Raw genomic sequence first — 19493 nt, forward strand, 5'->3', positions numbered from 1 at the left:
TTGCAGTCAGACTGTATTATACAAGGTTATAGTAAGATATTTTAAACAGGAAGTTATACTGAAGTTATAATGAGCATTTCTGTATGGACTGCTTTTTGAATGAGGCATGATACAAAGAAGCCGTTTTAAACAGAGCTCATTTAAATATCAGTCTTAAAAGCAGAGTAATAAAATAGCCTGTTTAGTTCTAAGGGATAAAGAGAGGTAGGAAAATAAACATTAATTACATACAAACATTTTTAAGAAGACCTCAGGGAAAAATATACACAGACAATGTAGGATATGGGGGCTTTAATAACCTTGGACAATCAGCCTGGGTGAATCTGGTAATGCAACTGTTCTTTGGACATCTGCTGCAGTCGCTGCCACCTATAACAAAAAACAGCAACAAATTTAAATTAAAAAAATGAAGAAAAAAATTGGTTAAACAGCAACTGACAGTTAAGGTGCCAGGTTGGGAGAAATTGTTCTACTACTTACATCAGCTTCTAGAAGAAGAGATTCAGATTTCTCCTTAAAGTGGGCCATCAAGAGCAGCAAAATGCACGGAACCAGAGAACTTTCTTGTCCAGACTTCAACAAAATGGCACGAACCTCATTGTTTGTTGGCTTTTCTTCAAAGAATCGTAGAATCCTCTTTCCTTTCACCTCAAAGCCCTCCATAATTCTTGGGAGCAAAGGGATATCTGTAAGCAACTGAAAGTGAATGGAGAGCCCCTTTAGACAGAACAGGTACGGCCATGAGCTCTTCAAACTGGACAAGGACGAGGGTGGAACAGCATTAATGTCACGGCGCTGACGGTATAGGGTGATCTCCATCAACTTACAAAGCTCTGCCCTGTCAGCCCCAGACAATCCCTCGGCAGAATGAAGCTGTAACATTTGCTTACGTTTTTCCTCTAAGGTTTCATCATTCTCTCCAAAAGGAGGCTCCTCTGGCTGCCAGCGGACACAACCATATTGATCAGCTGGTGTTCTTGGGCATTGGTTTACTACTCCACCTGATGATCGAAGACGTTCTTTTCTGCGACGAGCCAGCCTATTGCTTCGATTAACGTGTTCCACACGAGTTTTTAGCTGAGACAACAAAGAGCCATGCCCGCTACCTACAATCATACCGTCATGCAAAACATCACTAAAGCTCTCTGGGTACTGCTTAACAATGTTCTGTGCCACAATCTGGCACTGCGCTCATGTTGGATTGAGTTCATATCTTCGCATTGCATCCACGACCATCCTTATTAGCTGCCTTCGATCACCAGGTGATGGTCTTTTTTTATTTGCGATGGCCAACCTAATACCCGAGGGCATTACTTCCCAAGGCACCTTAAAACTTTCAGCCCATGTACAAGATGCCGAAGGGACAGCAGGAGGAGGACATGTGGTACATGGAGAATGTAGTGGGGAACTTGAGAGGCTCCGAGATGATGGGCTTGACACATCAGAGAGGGCTGGTTGTGCTGAGTGGCAGGGGGTTGAGCAGCTTGCATGTTCTAAGACCGAAAAAAATAAAATGAACCTTTACTATCTACACACATAAGTAACCGATACGGCAAAAACAGAGCCTGCGGCACTGGATTGGCTTGAGGTGTTCCAGCAGGTCTTCTTCCTTCACAAACTGAAGATCTGCCTGGGTCTCCACACCAACAGCAACAAGTCCATCTACCAATTTCTTAAGTGTTTCCTCTGAAAGTCCAGGCAATGTGGAGCAGACCACTTGTTTCAGCTCTTCTAAATTGGGCATTGCTTTATAAAGACAGAAAAGAATGGTGTAATGCAACTACTGACAAGCCACAGAGTTTGTACTCTTGAAGAGGATAATAATCCAAAAGCTCCTCTTGGTGTACACACACAACAATTGGGTCCTGTATTGCATCTGTTATGCAGTACACACCAATATCTGTCAACGGTAAAGCAAGATGTTTTTCAGACACAAAATAAACCTTGGAATTTTGGTGAACAAGGATCAGTTTAATTCTACCAATCTGCAGACCCTCATCATTATTGCCCAGAAGTACAACCATGCCTTTTTTGTATTTGGTTCCTTTCAGAGAGATCTCAGTCGCTGCTAAAGTATTCCCTGACTGAGTATCTAAACAAGCTACTGATTTTCTGATTGTTTCATTATAATCATCAGCACAGAATTCAGAGCCCTTGTCAACTTGAACACACAGCTGAAATAAGTTTCCAGCACTTAAATAGGCCTGACAAAGCTGGTGTCTCTCAGCAAGGGTTGCACACAAGTTCCTAAGTTGTGCAATTTCCTTGCACATTGCTTGAAATATGTATGCTTACTCTCAAACCGCAGGGTCCAGAGACGAATTAGAGGACCAAATTGTGTAATGAGGTCTGGGTAATGGCACAAATAATGATGTTTTGGCTTGAGAGAGTCACAGGAAAATGTCACACTTCTAAAATGAATGTACTCATCAATAAGCACTTTAAGGTATGCAACCTGATCTGCAGATATCACTGGTGCACAAATTAGCTCTACAACTTGTCTGAGTAGCAAAACAAGTTGCCATACTTCTCCCGTTGGGTTCTTAATCCTGTCACCTACAATAACAGGCAGCAGTCTTAAGAGACACCAGTTCTGAATGGCCTGACCACAAAGTTTCTCACTCCCAGAGTAAATCTCAGCTGGTTTATTTGCAGCATCAGTTCCCGAGTAGGCAAATTGCTTGACACAGCGGTTTAGCTCTACAAAAGTAAAGCATTTCTCTTGTTTTACCAAGTGATTAATGTACAACTGAAGATCAAATGCTACAATGCCTTCAAACAGGTCATGGCCAAGGCAGGGAGGTAAGCCAGGCTGGCATACATGGAAGTATTTCAACTTATTAAAAGGGGAGTCAAATTTGATCCCACACACAACATCACTGCCACTATCTGTGAGTTCCTGAACACCGTTCTGGTAAGATGCTCTAGTTCGTTTAATGCCTGTCTCTAGAGGTGTGGACTGAAATGTGCCCCTATCCATATCACAGTACCTGCAAAAATGTAGGCTCCGACTGAAGCTCTCCACGAAACCTCCAATAGTAGTGTGGGATCCCAGGTTATCACCTATAATCGCAAGCAAGGCAGCTCTTAGTATTTTGCCATTGTTTAGAACAATGCCATTGTCTTCAAGATCTCTGAGGTCTTCAATCAGTGATCTGAAAACTCGGTCTTGCCCAAAGTACTTAAAATGTTGCTCATTACACAGAAGAACAAGTTGCATGTGGTCTATATTTGACCTGTTATGAGGCAAAATATCAGCTAAAGTAAGATACACTGCGAGCAATTTGTGTTTTTTCCTTGCTGAACCCAATGGATTGACCACTTCAAAGGAATCCTGATAAATAATTAAGCCCAGAGCTGATGGGTCAGTCTGAAATAAAACATTTTCAGAAAAGTTCTTGCCATCCTTTACATCTTGGAACAGGCCAGGTTTTGTTGCTTCAGAATGCACTTGTTCATACTGTTCCCTCACTGACTTACATTCAAACAGAGTTGCAATCGTTTGTTTTATAGGGACATACTGAGCAAAACATTCCTTCCCTGACTCACTGTTTCCTAGGTAAAGAGGCACAGGTTCAACGTAATGGAAATCAGACTTGAAAACTGTCTTTCTTCTCTGGGCGGTACTCAAAACTCCGTTATTACACACTTTCAGAAGATCCTCCCTGGTCAAATCATCAACCACATTTTTAACTTTCTCCTCTGGTACTCCAAGCAAAGTCAACTTCTCGCTTAGTTTAGCAAGTAAATATGACTGACCAATGTCATGAATACTCTGAAATTCCTCAACAATACTTTGAATAGTAGACTCTGGAAGCAACAATTTAGCTTGTAATTTCAAATAGAAAAGAGTCAAATTCCTCAAAAACAGAGATTCATCTACATCACCAAGAACAGCTTCCCCTAAATCCTCTGATCTTTCATTTTCAGATATCAATACATATTCATGCTGGCCAGAACCTGAAACTTCACTGTCCAAAACAGAATTGATCAGACTGCTGACAGAACAGTTTTTGTGATTTCGAGACACATGTGATGCAAATGTTGATTTCACCCTAAATTTCTGACGACACGCCAAAAATGGACATGTGATTTCCAAACCTGATTGGATATGATTCTTCAGATGAGACAAAAACTGTGTTAAATTCCCACATTTGACTTGACAGAAGTCTACCTGACATTTCAATGTTGTATCCTGAACCTGACTTTGGGCATCCCTAAGATGCCTGTGATGAACCCTGTGATCTCTGTATATGTGAGATTTTAATGCAGTAAACCTCTTGAAAACACGTGGGCAATCAAGCACGCCACATCTAAATTCAGGATTAGGGGCATTTCTGTGCAATTTTATATGCTGAGCAAAAAGTAAGATTGTACTGCTTTCGTGATAACAGAGTTGGCAAATAAACATTTTGTAGAGAGAGGAAATAAAAATGGAACTAACAAAGGGACAACTAACTACAGCAAAGGTGCATGCACGTTGGCCACATTAAGCCTAAAAAAGACCACAACGCCCCCCACAAAAGGTAGCTTACGATAGCAAGCCACATTAACACAAGCATGCGTGACTATCATAGTTTATTTTCTAGCTACACGTCTTTGTGCACTTAAACGCTAAATTGCCTTTGTAATGCCACAACGTGACAACGTTAATGGATGAATCGATAAGACATCAAGGCACTCAAAAAACGGCGCTATTCACACGGTGCGGCCGAAGTGTATAAGGTGTGCTGTTGAAGCTATTTAACCTAGCTAGGTTAGCTAGCTAGCGTTAGCTTGCTTACTTACTTAGCTTAGCTAGGTTAGCTCAGAGAATCCGAGAATCCACAGAAGAACCAAAGCGATTCAAATGGTCATGGAGAGAACAAGTTCCGGAAAGCTTGTGATGTCTGAGGCGAAGTAAAACCAGAATATGCAATATACGTTATAGCTAAAGACTTCGTTTCAGTGAACACCAGGTCCAATGAGGCGCCACAATCCTTTTTCAAACCTCCATTTCCATAAGCCGTCCGTTAACTTTGGCATAACTTTTAGCGACGGAACACATCATACATCTAACAAACGCGATGAGGAATCTAACTTTTAAACCTTTAATCACATATCTTGTTGTAACTTAGATAGCTAACCTAACTAGCTGTAGCATTAAAGTTGCTGTGCTGTGCTGGCTTAGCAAGTTCAGAGAACGTAGGTTAGCTAAGTGCGGCGGATCAGACACGATTATTATTAATCACAGAAAGCAAAAACTCTCAGCTACAGAGGTCTGAGATACAGCAAACCTTAGAAATATAACCTCATTTGTTTGACAAGAATAAACAATAGGTAACGTTAATAATAATTCGTACTTGTTTTAGTGAACACCAGGTCCAATGAGGCGCCACAATCCTAGTTCAAACCTCCACTTTCAGAAGTCGTCCGTTGGCCATCCCAGAGGTCCTTTCGCGTTCATGAACTTGCTGTAAATTCTACAATAAACTGTTAAGACTGGACAGCAGCTCCCATGAATCATAGCAAAATACAGTAATATGCAGTAATTTCAGAATACAGGATGTTATTGTAAATATTTGTTGTAGAAATTACAGCAATTGTTTACAGTGTAAGCTAAACAGCAGCAGCCAAAAGTTTTCTTTTAATCGTTGTCATGTTTCATTTTTAATTGAACGCACGTTGTTTATTTTTTTGATTCGTGCGCAAAATCAATGTAGTAGATACAGGTCGTGTTATTTGTCCTGTGCAGAAGTAACAGCTCCCTGACACTGTCTTAGGGGTTTTGATGAGTTAGACCGATAAGATAATGGACAGAGATGCTCATCAAGTCATCATGATGCTCATTATGAGGAAACTGTAGCTCCTCTTCACAAAAAACGGCCCACAGATTCATCAGTGCAGCTGCAGTTTGGTGGTGACATGAAGGAAGACAATAAACTACAACCACAATCTTCACTAAACTGCACTTGCTAATGATCATATTTAACATATATATAGACGCAGCGCGGCCGCTTAGCGCTGTTTCTGCTCCCGCGACAAGCTGCGGTGTTAGAGACCATCACACAATGACAGGAACAAATGGTCAGCGTCAACGTTTCAACAAACTCAAATTAAACACACACAGAAACATTCATGTGGGATGCGGTCAAATGGCGAGAGAGTTTAATAGATCTATGGATTAGATATAGATATATTAATGTGAGGATGTTGAAACGCTGATAATTTCTTCTTGTAATTGTGTGATGGTCTCTAACACCGCAGCTTGACGCGAGAGCAGAAACACCGTGGGCCGTTTGCTGTGAAGAGGAGCTGCAGGTTCCTCATAAACCCCCAAATCAAAATCAGACCCGATGAACATCTCTGTTCATTATCTCATCAATCTAAAACATCAAAACTCGTCAGACAGTCTCGGGGAGCTGTTATCAAAATTAAAGACAACGTGCAATCATTTAAAAATAAAACATGACCACGATTAAAAGAAAACGAGAGAACGATTTAAGAAATCGTGACCACGAATAAAACCCTCCGGGGCTTCTGCTATTGTGGCAGAGAGTGCGCATGCACGTGACGTCACTGGGGCTGAGAGTGCATCTGTCTGAGAGTCCATGTCTGCAGCCAGACTTTACTGTGGGGGCAGCGTCGGATCTAATACCTTTGGGATGAGTTAGAGTGCCATTTGTGTTCCAAAACTAAGAACTTGACCTCAATAATGACCTTATGGCTGAATGCAATCAAATTCTCACAGCATTGTAACAATATCTATTATAATACTTTCCCATAAGAGTATAGACTGTTACTGCAGCAAAGAGGGGACAAACTCCCTGTTAACACTGATTTCAGAAGAATCGGATGTGCAGCTGCCTAGAATCTTTTGGACATTGCATGTAGCATGCACTTCTGCAATAAGTCCTCTCCTTTGGTAGGGGGCGCTGTTGTCATTTTCTTTTACATAGAGCAGAAGTAGGGATCGAAAGCTCCTTCACACCGCGCACATGTAACCGACTTGACCTCCGGCTGGAGCACCAGGCTATCGTGGGCTTTACACTACGGTGATTTATTTAAGTTACCAGCAGTGTTGAAATACAAAGACAGCCGAATAGTTCCGTCCTGTCGTTTTCTCTTCGCTGAAGACGTGGTAGTGTCTGCTATTTGTTGGGATGCAGGCGCTGTCTCCAAACGCGGGGCCTGTGGACACACGGCCTCATGAAGACGACATCGAAGGAGATGATGAAGATGAAGACGTAAGTTCAATTTCAGCACTACAGTAATGGTACACTTACGGTTATATTTGAAGTCAGTAACCTTACTGAGAAACCACTGTTGATGTGTATCTTGCTTTGCGTTTCAGTAATGACTTGGTTGCTCTACAGCTGTAACATTAGCTCTCCTTACCTTGTTCCAGCGATGGACAGTAACTGTTTGTGCTGGCTATTGTATGTCATTCATTTATAGTTGCTCCAACGGTAGTAATAATAATAATAACAATAATAATAATAATATTAATAATAATTAAGTAACAAATAATACATTTAGTTAATACAGCACACTTCATGACAATGTCAACTCAAGGTGCTTTACATAAAAGAAACAAAATAAAATTCATAAAAATAAGCCTAAAAAGAAGAGTCTTAGGATTTATACAGAATTTCTTAGAACAAAACAAAATCAATTAAACACATCTAAAAGGAAAAGTCTCTAGGACAAAGCAAAATTAATTAATGAAAATACGTCTAAAAAGAAAAGCCTTAAGATTCTTCTTAAATAGAGATAAAGATCAAGAATTTCTTAGAAACTCAGGAAGCTTGTTCTGTAATCATGAACCCAATACACTAAAAGCACAGTCACCCATGGAGCATAACTTTGAACTAACTACCAGCAGATATGACAATGTAGACCTAAGCAAAATTGTTGCATGAGTCTGGGAAAGTAAAAGATCCTCCAAATATACTGTAGCTTTGGCATGCAAACATTTCTAAACCAAAAATAATGTTTTGAAATTAATTCTCTCTCTAATGGGTAACCAGAGCAAAGACTTTAAAAGTGGGGTGGTGTGTGAGAATTTTCAGGCCTTGGTAAATATACACACAGCGCAATGGTGAACTAATGCATATACTGCAATCTCTGTATACTTTTATTTGGAAGTCCAGCCAAGGGGCCATCGCAGTAATCTGACCGTGATGTGACAAACACGTGAATCAGCTTTTCGGCATCACAACAAGTCAGAGAGGTCCTGAGTTTGGCAATATCCCATACGTGGTAAAAAGAGGTTTTACAGACAGAGTTAATGTGAGAGTAACACAAACGATTCGATTTAGCTAATGTTGATTGCTTCATTGAAGCCTTTTAGAAAGTTCCTTCAATACCCTTTAAAGGCTTATATATCTTATGTGTGAGCCTGTGACTTAAAGGGCATATATCATTATAAAAACAGATTGTCTGCTGTTTTTTAATAAGGAGAAAGTTTGATGTAGCTAGCATTTTTGCACTTTTTTTTTGCTCAGACCGTATCTGGAAATTAAGCTGCAAAAACAGTCCTGTTAAATACCTTGTTTTTGTTATGTCACAAATATCAACACATTCATGTGTATATTTACTTTTTCATCCTACAGCAGCTAAGTCATTTCATTTCATTTTGAAGGAGTGTTACACCCTAGCCTGCTTTTAGAATTAGATACAGCAGAAGGCACTTAATCAGAACAGCACTCATTTGCATATATTGGTACAGTACCGAAACAGCCTATTTAATTCTAAAGGGTAACGAGGTTGGAGGTTATTCATGTACAAATGATTTTGAAATTACGACTTATTGGTACATATAACGATTTTTGCACGGTCACATAATCTGCAGGCATTAGAGTTCTTTTAGAAGTTATGGGAGGGACTTGATTGTTGTTCTGCAGCTTAGTAGGCCAGGCCACCTTGATGACCCATTTTCTCAGAAAGCACAAAGTAAATGGGCTATAATCACTTGAATTCCAGTGGGGGGCATGGAGAAGGTTGACGTAAAAAGATAAATAACAAGTATCAGCCCAAGTTTTGTGTTACCATACTTTGAGGAAATTGGTTAATGTGTAAAGCTTACTTCTGATCACCCTTCTGGTCACCCATCAAACCAGTTTTTGTACAGAGTATCTGTAGGTTATGTGATTGATACAACTGCAGTTTGAGATGAGGCCCTTGTTTTTGGGGTTGATTGCCTACAAATTTCTATTTGAATTAGTCCTTGAACATATTCTATAAAAAAGGTGCACATAAGAATCAGTACATCGCTCTGTAAAAGTGACTGAAAGAGTGACTTTTTTCTGTCTAGTAAGGCCAACTGCAATTAATCCTGGGCTTCCAGACATGGACAGCTACTGAAACCATTCAGATTCAGAAAAACAGTACTGGGGTTTCACTCTGTAATTGTTGGCATGACACACACACACACACATACATACATACATATATATAATATTATGTATGTATGTATGTATATCACAAGCATTGTCGAGTTCATTTAAGGCTTGCAGCACACTCCTTTGAATTTGAGGGAATCATTAGAACTAGCACTGTTCAGTAGAATTTACTCAGTGGTACACGTACATGTCCTCTGGAACAAAGTCCTCATCTTTGCTTCCAGCACCAAAATTTGAGCCTGTGACATGAGTAAATTTCATGATTGACCACACTTAAAAAAAAAAAGCAAAGAATGAATTTGTTAACAATACTGATTGGCTGATGGAGCCATCTTCAACTCGCTGACTTGCGTTGGGGACCACGCTCCACACTTGTACATGAGAAATGACATAAAAGCCAAGAATTTGAATGGAAATCTATGGAAAACATTTTTTTTGACCGGATTTGCACCGTTTTGGCCACTAAGGATAGCAGATGCACCCAATCTGCCAAACCCTTCCTGTTTGTAGAAATTTCCCTTGAGTTTTGATTTTTTGCTTTTATAATAAAAAGTCCCCAACCCCAATTTCTTCTTTTCTCCTCAGCTGGATGAGACCTTACTGGAGCGGCTGTGGGGACTGACTGAGATGTTTCCAGACACACTGCGGTCAGCAGCTGAAGTATCAGCACAGTACTCATTGTCTATAGCCAAGAAACTTTACAGGTGATCTCCAAGCTTTACTTGCTTCATAGTAGACCTAGTATCTGTAGGTGTGCATAAGCTCTGTGTGTTGTGAATTTGTCTTACGTAATTACTAAACTTAATGTTTATATATTACTTAAAGGTTATTTTTTTGTCTCCTGTGGTTCTCTTTCAGTTTTTCTCGCACTGCTCTGTGGGTGGGCAGTACTTCCTTTATGATTCTGGTTCTTCCAGTTGTCTTTGAGACAGAGCGACTACAGCTGGAACAACAGCAGCTACAACAGCAGAGACAGGTAATGACAAGCAACAAAATTGTGTTACTTTCAGAATTTGCTTATATAGGTACTTCAGCTCAATTTTTTTTTATCAGAGGCAAATAGGTCCCTTTCATAATTCCATGTTGCCACTTCCCTCAGTTTCTGAAAGCAGGTACGCTCTTAAGGTTTCTTTGGTAAAGAAAATGTTCTTCTCTTGTTACAATGTCAATTGAAGAACGCTTTTTGGTGCTGTATAGAACCCTTTCGACGTCGTCTTCATGAGGCCTTGTGTCCACAGGCCCTGCGTCTGGAGACAGCGCCTGCATCCCAACAACAGCACATATTCAATCAGTCTGAAGCACCCTTTCATGATACAAAGAACCCTTAGATCATGCAAAGGGTTCTTTGAGTGTTCATGGTTCTTTATAGGACCATTTTCTTTACTAAAGAACCCTTGAAGAACCGTGTTTTTTAAATTTGTACTCATGTTTCCAGCATAACCAAAACAAACAGCATTGTCAAAATTAAAGGCATTTTGTTGTGTCCCTCAGTGCCACAGCTCCAAACAAAAACTGCCATACAAGGGACTTCATCAATGCTCAGTTGAGGACTGAGCTCAGCTGATCATGGTCAGCAAGAATTCAGGCGATTTGGAAAGTAGAAGGATAAGTAAATCTCGATTGATCTCTGCAGACCTTTATTTATAGTAGTCTATAGTATACTTCTGCATTATGATGTGGACTTCTCTGCAGCATGAAGTGGAAGATACAGAAATATAAATATTAAGTTTTACATGGTAATGTCAGCAAACAGGTTGAGCTTGTTTAACTCGCCAGAATGGGGTTGAGTCACACAGTTTTGATCAGATATGAATGATTGTGCTATAGTGAGTGAGTAGTTGCCAACATAACGTCACTGTTTACTTTAAAATTGGGATCATCTACTCATCAAATAGTTTGGATTCATTTTGAATGTGATGAATGCTTAGTTGGAAATAGATGAAATTCCATTATGGCTGATTTTGTTGAGTTGGAATTGAGGGCAGCAGTACCAAAATTCATAAAGGCCACAAGGTATTTCAGATACTGTGGGTTTAAAACAAACAAAGAAGGAAGGAGGAATGCTGGAGTGGGGGAATGCTGCCTTTTCAGATGAGCTACAGCTAGAGCTAACAGGTGTAACATTACATAGTAAGGGGGCCAGTTTTCTACGCAAAATCTTTTCTTGTCAGTTGTCAGCATGTTGGCTTGTTGAGGTATCACTTTTTAACCTACCCTATACCACATTCTACTGAATGTGCCTGGATCTTCTGCAATTATAAGGTCATTAAGGAGCTGGAATATGAATTTTGCTACATGAGAGCTAACACTGCTGCTCATTGAATTGACATCATAAGCCAGGCAAGTGTACAAAAATACCCCACAAACAGCAAGCCTTTTCTAGTGTGGTAAATAGGTTGCTTTGGCAGCAGAAAAATATATTAGGTGTAGCTGGAGTTTTTTATAATAGCGTTGGAGGGTGACAGTAGACTTCCTGCCATGCAGCGTCATTTCAGTGCAAAAGTAGTAGGTTGTTTTTAGCACGAAGGTAGTAGTGTTTATATTTTGACCCCTTAACAACGTTTGTCTTTAGAGGAGCCAGACATTCAGTGGGAAAAAAGTATGTAGGATAAAACATATTGAGCTTGGAAACCTTTTTGTGTACCACGTATGATTTTTGGAAACTTACATTCATTTTTGCCATAAAGAAATGTTTTACTGAGTATCCTAAACTGTATGATTTTACAGATCAAAATTATAATGACATAAACATGACTTTCTTTTAAGCTTGTTTTTCCTAACAGCACCACATTTTCTAGTTAAAAGTACATCACTTTCTAAAAGAGCAAGGCTTCCTGCCTATAGGGACGATAGCTAGCAAGCACATCTGATTGAGCCAGAAGTACTGGCACAGTAAAATACATAATAAAGGTATCTGAGACACAAAATAAGGCTGCAGAATATCTGGGGGAATTGCTCGTAAATAATAACAGCAAAGGTAATTTTATGGGTCAAAAATTGAACAGACTCGAATAGTTTGTTAAACAGATTTTTACAGATTGACATGATGGTGAAGCAGCAGAAGTTCAAGTTTTAAATAATACAATTACAATTAACCTAAGTTGTATTGACCTCATCCACCCTGTCTTGACTCCAAGCTTTAAAAAGTTCATTAATGAAAAAATAAAAATATGCACCTTTGCCCTGAAAAAGTGAATGTAGTATACATTTTCAACTCATTTCAAGGTAGAAATTTGGATCTTATAGACCATGTCATACTCTTGAGGGCACAGTTGCATTGTTTGTTTCTTGGGGAACCAAAATTTACCAGAACAGCTTATCCTGTTTTTCTACAGTATACTCTAGGATAGTGGTTCCCAACCCTGGTCCTGAAGTACCACCCTGCATTTTAGTGTTTTCCCTGCTTCCAACACACCTAATTCAGCTTATAAGCTTATTAACAAGCCCTTCTTGAGCTGAAGTGGGTGTGCTAGAGGAGTAAAACACAATGTGCAGGTCCAAGACCAGGGTTGGGAACCTGTGTTCTAGAAAGCCAAGTTTTGAGCATTAACAGTGGCTTCCACAATTGAGGTACCTAGAGCAGGCTACATCTATAAAACATCTTAACTGTTTTATAGAACCTTAATATCAGCTCATCTTATTAGATTGGGCCATACCTGTCAGTACACCTTTTGTAATGGCTTTTTCAGTAATAATTTGTGTACTATACAAACAGATTTTATTGGGGCCAAATGCTGGAATGTCTGGTGGAATGCCGGGAATGATGCCCCCTGCTCCTGGAAAGCTCTGAAGAAGAGGCTCCTGCATCAGCCTTGTGCTGCAGCTCATAGGGGACCTGAAGAGGAAATACAGAGCATGAGTGAACTGGGGGAAGAGAAAAAGGAGGTGGACATCCGTCAACATACTTGCAGGACTTGTGTGAACAGGGGAGGATGTGTGTCCTTTCCAAAGAGCATCAGAATGCGTTTCCTTTTGCCTCTCTCTGTGTACAGCATACATGTCTGAGCACTGACTTCTTTTGTCTTTTTTTGATGGTAAAGTGATAACTATCAGAGTATTTAGATTCTGTAGTAAATCCATATGTGACTCTGGTGAAACATCCATTTTAAACATGTACAGATGGATTTTACAATAAGTGTTCATTTTGAACTTTTCTTAATGGATTACAAAGACAAGATGAAAGCTTTGCTCATTCTAAAGGACTCATGCATTCACAAGTTTTGGATGTTGCAAACTTTTGGTTGATGAATGTAAAATTACTGTTTGTCAACAATGTCCTTTACAAATGACTTTCAAGCTAACATTTAAAGAAAATGCGATGACAAGCCATTCAACATAATGAATAATGGATCATAGTAGGTTTCAGTTTTTGGTTTGTAATAACAGAGTGTAATATTTCTTTTTTTTTCTTTTTTTTCTTTTTGCAAAGAGGAACAACAACAAAAAAACAAACAGTGAGCCTAACAATTAACCTAAGGTTAATATAAGACCTGGTAACCTGATTAAAGAAAATCACTAAATTAAGTGCTGGTATTTACTTTCTTTGGTTGTGTGTGTGTGTGTGTGGGTGGGTGTGGGTGGTGGGGGTGGGGTGTTGTTGAGAGCAACTGTTCAAAATCTTTGACGTAAAAACGATTTCATATCAGTTTGTCATGTCTGGTCCTCCAAAAAGTCTTTTGTATATTTGATATGTGTACAGGAATAAAAAAATTGTTACTTATATTTGGTGCCAATATAATGTCAAATGAAATGTGAATCTTAATGATTCAGTAGGAATAAGGCAATTACTGCAATACACAGATGTGACTGGTTTAGAGACAGGATTTCAGAAATCATGTTTGTTAACGTGAAGAAAATGTTATATTACAATACTAACTTCTGATTCTGTTTAAAAACAATATAGATGATAGATTTAGAGTCTTGGTGGCTTCGCCTATGAATTTGATTAACTGGAAGCAGCACCTTCTTGTTGGACTGTTACTGCGTGTGTGTTGTGAATGGAATCGTGTTGGGTGCGTGCGTGCTGGGACCTCAACCCGATGGAATTATAACATGAATTCTGCCTCAGTAAGCCACTCTCTAGAAATACCTAGTAAACATTTTCAAAATCAAAGTCCTTGTTTTGTTCAGTATGGCGCCTCTCGTGAAAGCCCATGCAGTACCGAAAGGATGTTCGATGCACTGTAGAATTGGCACCATTAAGTTACCTGAAAAAGTAGCAGTAGTAACTTTTACTATTCAAATGCCAAAAATTATAAACAAAGAAAGGAAAAACTTACAGATAATTGAATTATTTCAAATACATAGATGTTTTTTGTGAGATCAGGACAACAGAAAATGGATATCTATTAATTTTTGTATTTTTTAATTGTAGTTTCAACGATCCATACATTTTAATTGTAAAATAAAAGGCTAAGTATAACTTTAAACACATCCGGTGACGGTGTCCAACTGTTGATCTGAGGAGCCGCACGAGCTGTTTAGTGAATAGTTAGCTAGCTAGTTAGCTAATCGAGGTAATTTATTTTTAATTCTCTGTACCAAAACTCTTGCCTAGTTGTACATTGAGTTAACAACATTTGTGATTTGAAGGTAAGATATTTTTGAGAAATTCCACGAGAACTGTTTTTATTGTTGCAAAGGTGTGGGGATAGCAATAGTTTTAGCAAAACTTTTGTTTCAGAAACTATTGCTGTCCTCACTACGGTAACGTGCCAACAATTCAGTTAGCTAGCTAGCTAGCCCGCCCAACTTAAAGTGTTGATATCCTGTTAGATATGCAAGTATGAAGTCAGTGGAGGACCAAGTTGTACAAGATGAGGCACGGTATCAGGACGACGAGGTGAGGTATAGATAGATAGATGGATGGATGGATAGATAGATAGATAGATAGATAGATAGATAGATAGATAGATGTGGAAAAAAAGTGGAATATCATCAATTTAGTTTATTTCAGTTAGCTGCTTTAGAAAGTTTTTTTCATTTACCATCATAAAAAATATTATTACCAGTTCTATTTATTGTGTAGCTGTCCACTTACAGGTATCTTTCTTCCAAGACATTGATCTTCTACAGAAATATGGGATTGTGAGTATATTCATATTATTTACATTATATGAATTATGACAATAATTTAACTTGAATTTTAACATATATATTTTCATGATTTTATATCTTTGCTCTAATTTTCACAGAACATGGCTGATATCAAGAAGCTGAAGTCTGTGGGAATTTGTACGGTAAAAGGGATTCAGATGACCACACGGCGTGTGCTCTGCAGTGTAAAGGGCTTATCTGAAGCAAAAGTGGACAAAATAAAGGAAGCTGCTGGGAAGTTGCTGGTAACATTTTCTTGCAGTTATCTTTATTGTCCGAAGAGTTATTTGATTTTGTGATAAATATTATATTGATATAATTTTAGAAAGCCTAAAATCCAGTTCTATGAAATCTCTAAATTGAGTGTTGATTTTTTTTATTTATTTTGCTGCAGATCACTGGATTTCAGACAGCTTCTGAATACAGTATGAAAAGGAGACAGGTGTTCCACATCACAACAGGCAGTTTGGAGTTTGAGTAAGAAGTAACTTACTGTTAACCATTCAGCCTGTCATTGATGCAAGCAGTCAGCATTACATTATTCAAAGACATGGCATTCCCACAGCCATCATTACTTATCATAGCTGGATAGAAACTACTTTGATAATTATTTCCACCAGTTATTATTTCACCACTGCATTAGACATCAAAGGTGGCGAGACACTTTATTTCACCCTAATGTTTTGGTTTCACACACAGAGCACTTGCGCTCTGGTATGGAGCTATGAAAGAGGGTTGGCAGAGTTGTAGCAGTGAGTGTTGCATGAACCTCTATCACTAATCAGCTTTCCAGTCAAGACAATCTTAATATGCTGGCTATTGCATTTGATTTATAGTTCCATATAGAGTATACTTGGAATAGTTTTTACAGGAGCCCAGTGTTTTCAATTTAAAATTATGTTTTAAAATATCAGGCTAAAAGAGAATCTTTTATTGAATTTAATTTTAGTAAACTTCTTGGAGGGGGAATAGAGAGTATGGCAATTACTGAGGCTTTTGGAGGTAAGCTGCAGTTTTACATTGTTATACTTGTCTTTTGCCTTTTGTTTCGTATTGTCTGATTTATTTTGAACTTTACTGCAGAGTTCAGAACTGGTAAGACACAGCTCTCTCACACACTGTGTGGTAAGTGATGGAAACATCCTTGTATCTTGAGTCTCTGCATCTTGTGTTTACAGTAGGAGTGTAAAAATGTATGAAGCTGAAGGTGGTGATTCAACTGCATTGATTTTGGACTGTTAACACTGATCATAGTAATATTCAATAAAATTTGTGCTAAAACATTCTTAGACTGTTTTTATTCCACTACTGTGTAAATAGTAACTTCTCCGATAACATTTGTGTATTCAGAGTTTTTTAATGATTCTGAATAGTACTCCAATAATTGAATGAAATGGTGGTGAAATTTGAGATTTCATGAGGCACTGAATTATTTTCTAAAATAAATATAATTGAATTGAATTATTTTGAGTTGAGAGAATTTGACCTTTGATTAACAGACACTTAAAATAATGTTGTCTTGTTGTCTGCAGTTACAGCTCAGCTTCCTGGTGAGGATGGATACACTGGAGGGAAAGTTATTTTCATTGATACTGAAAATACTTTGTATCCCTTTGAATTTATGTTGTACTTGTGTATAATGCATATCCATTGTAATTGCTGCTATTGTGTTTTTTCCTTAATCTGTGATTTTTAGTCGTCCAGACAGACTGAAGGACATTGCAGACAGGTTCAATGTGGATCATGAAGCTGTGCTTGATAATGTTCTCTACGCCCGTGCCTATACGAGTAAGACTGTTGTTTTACCTTTTGTGAAGCATGGTCAATGCTTTAGTTTTGATTTGTCTTCTTTTAGGTGATATTCTAGGCAATGCTGATTGGTTTGTTAATTTGTCAGGTGAACATCAGATGGAGTTGTTAGACTTTGTTGCAGCAAAATTTCATGAAGAAGGAGGGGTCTTCAAGCTCTTGGTAAGGAGAGAAACAAAAGACAAGGTAAACAATGTAAGTTGTAACTGACATAACATCCATATGACATCCATTGGAGACCAAAGTGGCACTCTTTTGTGAAAGGTTTGTTGAATGTGATCTGTCCCCCTTTTTCTTTCATTATTGATTTTTTTTTTTTCCCCCTCAGATCATAGACTCCATCATGGCTCTGTTCCGGGTGGACTTCTCTGGTAGAGGCGAACTGGCAGAGAGACAGCAGAAGCTGGCACAGATGCTTTCCAGGCTGCAAAAAATCTCTGAAGGTCAGCTTTGTTTGACAAAGAGCCTCCTTACTTTCTTATTCATTTGTTGATGTTAAAATTGGCAATATCAAAATCCTGTCACAAGCATTCCTTTACCCTTTTTTCGTTATTAGTGGCAGGGATTTCAGAAGTATGTACATTAAGAGCTAAACCTAAATAATTTAAGTGCATAGTAATACATTTAGGAACCATACAAAAAATACATTGTGAACCCTTGATCAAAAGTCTGTTTAATTTACAACTTATAGAGTACAATGTTGCAGTGTTTGTAACAAATCAGATGACAGCAGATCCAGGAGCCGGGATGACGTAAGTTTTTACCAAGAAATTCTATGTTTAAACTTTGGTCAGTCATCAGTTACAGTGACTTGTAACTGTGCTGCATGTTGCATCACCATAAACAAGACAAGAAAAATACATTTTGAATGTGAAGGTTTTCATTTACATCTTCAACAAACACGAGAAGCTATCATCGCTGTTCGATTCCAGGAATTTTGAAGTCGATTCCAATTTTTTAAGTGATGAGAATCAATGATTCTGAGTTGATTCCACACAATAATCACAAAAAGGTGCAGACACTGAAGTAAAATCACTCTATTGTAGATTTCAAGCAGATCCCAAAAAGCCCATCGGAGGTCACATCCTGGCACATGCCTCCACCACTCGGCTAAGCTTGAGGAAAGGACGTGGTGAAACAAGAATTGCCAAAATATTTGATAGGTAATTCATGTTGAGAAATGTTGACTATGCAACTCAAATACACTAAAGTAAATAAATAAGGTCATAAACTTGTATGTAAAAAAAATATATTACCAAAAGAAGCCCCACTTGACGTTAAATACCAGAGTACAATTTTTTTTACTCTACCATACTGTCTACTTTTTTCAAGCCCTGATATGCCAGAAAATGAAGCTACTTTTGCCATAACTCCTGGAGGGGTAGCAGATGCAAAGGAGTAAAGAAACAGTTTCTCCAAAGTAGATATAATTCATGGAATTGTAAGGCTAAATAAGACTAAGTGTTCAGGTTAACATTTTACTAATAACAGTATTTATGCATGTATTTATTTGTAAAAAGTTGTCTGCTTTATTTCTTACTGTGTATTGTCACATTTTGTATGTGATTTCTGTGTAAACTGTGGATTGAGTTACACTGGGTGTCAATTCAATAAACTCTTTAACTTGCTCAGTGGTTGAAAATGCTGGTTGTCTCATTCCCATGTTAATCTGTATTTTTTTTTTCTCACTTTTATTCAAGGCTCATTTAACCAATTCATGTCGACCAACTAAATTTGGCGTACAAGAACATTACACAGTACCCATTTTATTTTTATATAATATGTCTGTATTATCATTACATCTTATAAAATTTAGATTTTATGTTAAAATCAGTAGTCCCATCTGACCAAAAACACTTATTTTAATAAGATAAATGGGAATCCAAAGAATTTTCGGATTTACTTAATAATTAAGTGGGTAAGATGTAAACCAAAACATTGAGTGGTTTAATAAAATATAAAATAGCTATATCTGCGTTTTAGACATCGCTGGTTCCCATCACCACTACTGTAAAGAAAGTTCTCTAAAAAAATGCATCGTTTCACATCACTCAGACTTACTCTGTTTACGATTCTTTGTAATTTTCTGTTTTAATCTATACATGTTTACAAATCGGTTAAATTCCTCTTGAAGATGTAAACAATCACTTTTAAAATACATGATAGATCGATTTTCGATATCTTGACATTTGTGTTCAGACAAGC

At 38.2% G+C, this 19493-nt stretch overlaps 2 protein-coding genes and 1 pseudogene across 3 annotated transcripts; 2 read left to right on the plus strand and 1 right to left on the minus strand.

Moving 5' to 3' along the window:
• Positions 1-291: 291 nt before the first annotated feature.
• Positions 292-1538, minus strand: LOC118800237 (annotated as a pseudogene).
• A 5397-nt stretch (positions 1539-6935) lies between these two features.
• On the plus strand, positions 6936-13907 carry tomm22 (translocase of outer mitochondrial membrane 22 homolog (yeast)). The gene is made up of 4 exons (XM_036560460.1): positions 6936-7226; positions 9969-10087; positions 10242-10359; positions 13099-13907. The coding sequence occupies exons 1-4, from the start codon at positions 7143-7145 to the stop codon at positions 13171-13173; spliced, it is 396 nt and encodes a 131-aa protein (XP_036416353.1). The 5' UTR covers positions 6936-7142; the 3' UTR covers positions 13174-13907.
• A 1261-nt stretch (positions 13908-15168) lies between these two features.
• On the plus strand, positions 15169-18690 carry dmc1 (DNA meiotic recombinase 1). 2 transcript variants are annotated; one of them, XM_036560461.1, is made up of 13 exons: positions 15169-15225; positions 15426-15470; positions 15578-15724; positions 15874-15956; positions 16429-16481; positions 16563-16604; positions 17012-17084; positions 17176-17267; positions 17377-17450; positions 17617-17731; positions 17980-18040; positions 18335-18451; positions 18621-18690. In XM_036560461.1, exons 1-13 carry the CDS (start codon positions 15169-15171, stop codon positions 18688-18690), a joined length of 1029 nt encoding a protein of 342 aa, XP_036416354.1. The 2 variants fall into 2 exon arrangements, with proteins under 2 accessions (XP_036416354.1, XP_036416355.1); XM_036560462.1 differs by lacking the exons at positions 17012-17084; positions 17176-17267.
• Positions 18691-19493: the final 803 nt, after the last annotated feature.

Source organism: Colossoma macropomum, unplaced genomic scaffold, assembly GCF_904425465.1.
Source record: "Colossoma macropomum unplaced genomic scaffold, Colossoma_macropomum, whole genome shotgun sequence".
NCBI lineage: Eukaryota > Metazoa > Chordata > Actinopteri > Characiformes > Serrasalmidae > Colossoma > Colossoma macropomum.

Excerpts from the sequence above, each read along its gene's own strand:
- tomm22 (XM_036560460.1), top strand. The coding sequence starts at position 7,143 with ATGCAGGCGCTGTCTCCAAACGCGGGGCCTGTGGACACACGGCCTCAT. Across the intron at positions 7,227-9,968 it reads GAGATGATGAAGATGAAGAC|CTGGATGAGACCTTACTGGA; the intron begins GTAAGTTCAATT and ends TTTTCTCCTCAG. Across the intron at positions 10,088-10,241 it reads ATAGCCAAGAAACTTTACAG|TTTTTCTCGCACTGCTCTGT; the intron begins GTGATCTCCAAG and ends GTTCTCTTTCAG.
- dmc1 (XM_036560461.1), top strand. The coding sequence starts at position 15,169 with ATGAAGTCAGTGGAGGACCAAGTTGTACAAGATGAGGCACGGTATCAG. Across the intron at positions 15,725-15,873 it reads AAGCTGCTGGGAAGTTGCTG|ATCACTGGATTTCAGACAGC; the intron begins GTAACATTTTCT and ends ATTTTGCTGCAG. Across the intron at positions 17,085-17,175 it reads ATTGATACTGAAAATACTTT|TCGTCCAGACAGACTGAAGG; the intron begins GTATCCCTTTGA and ends TGTGATTTTTAG.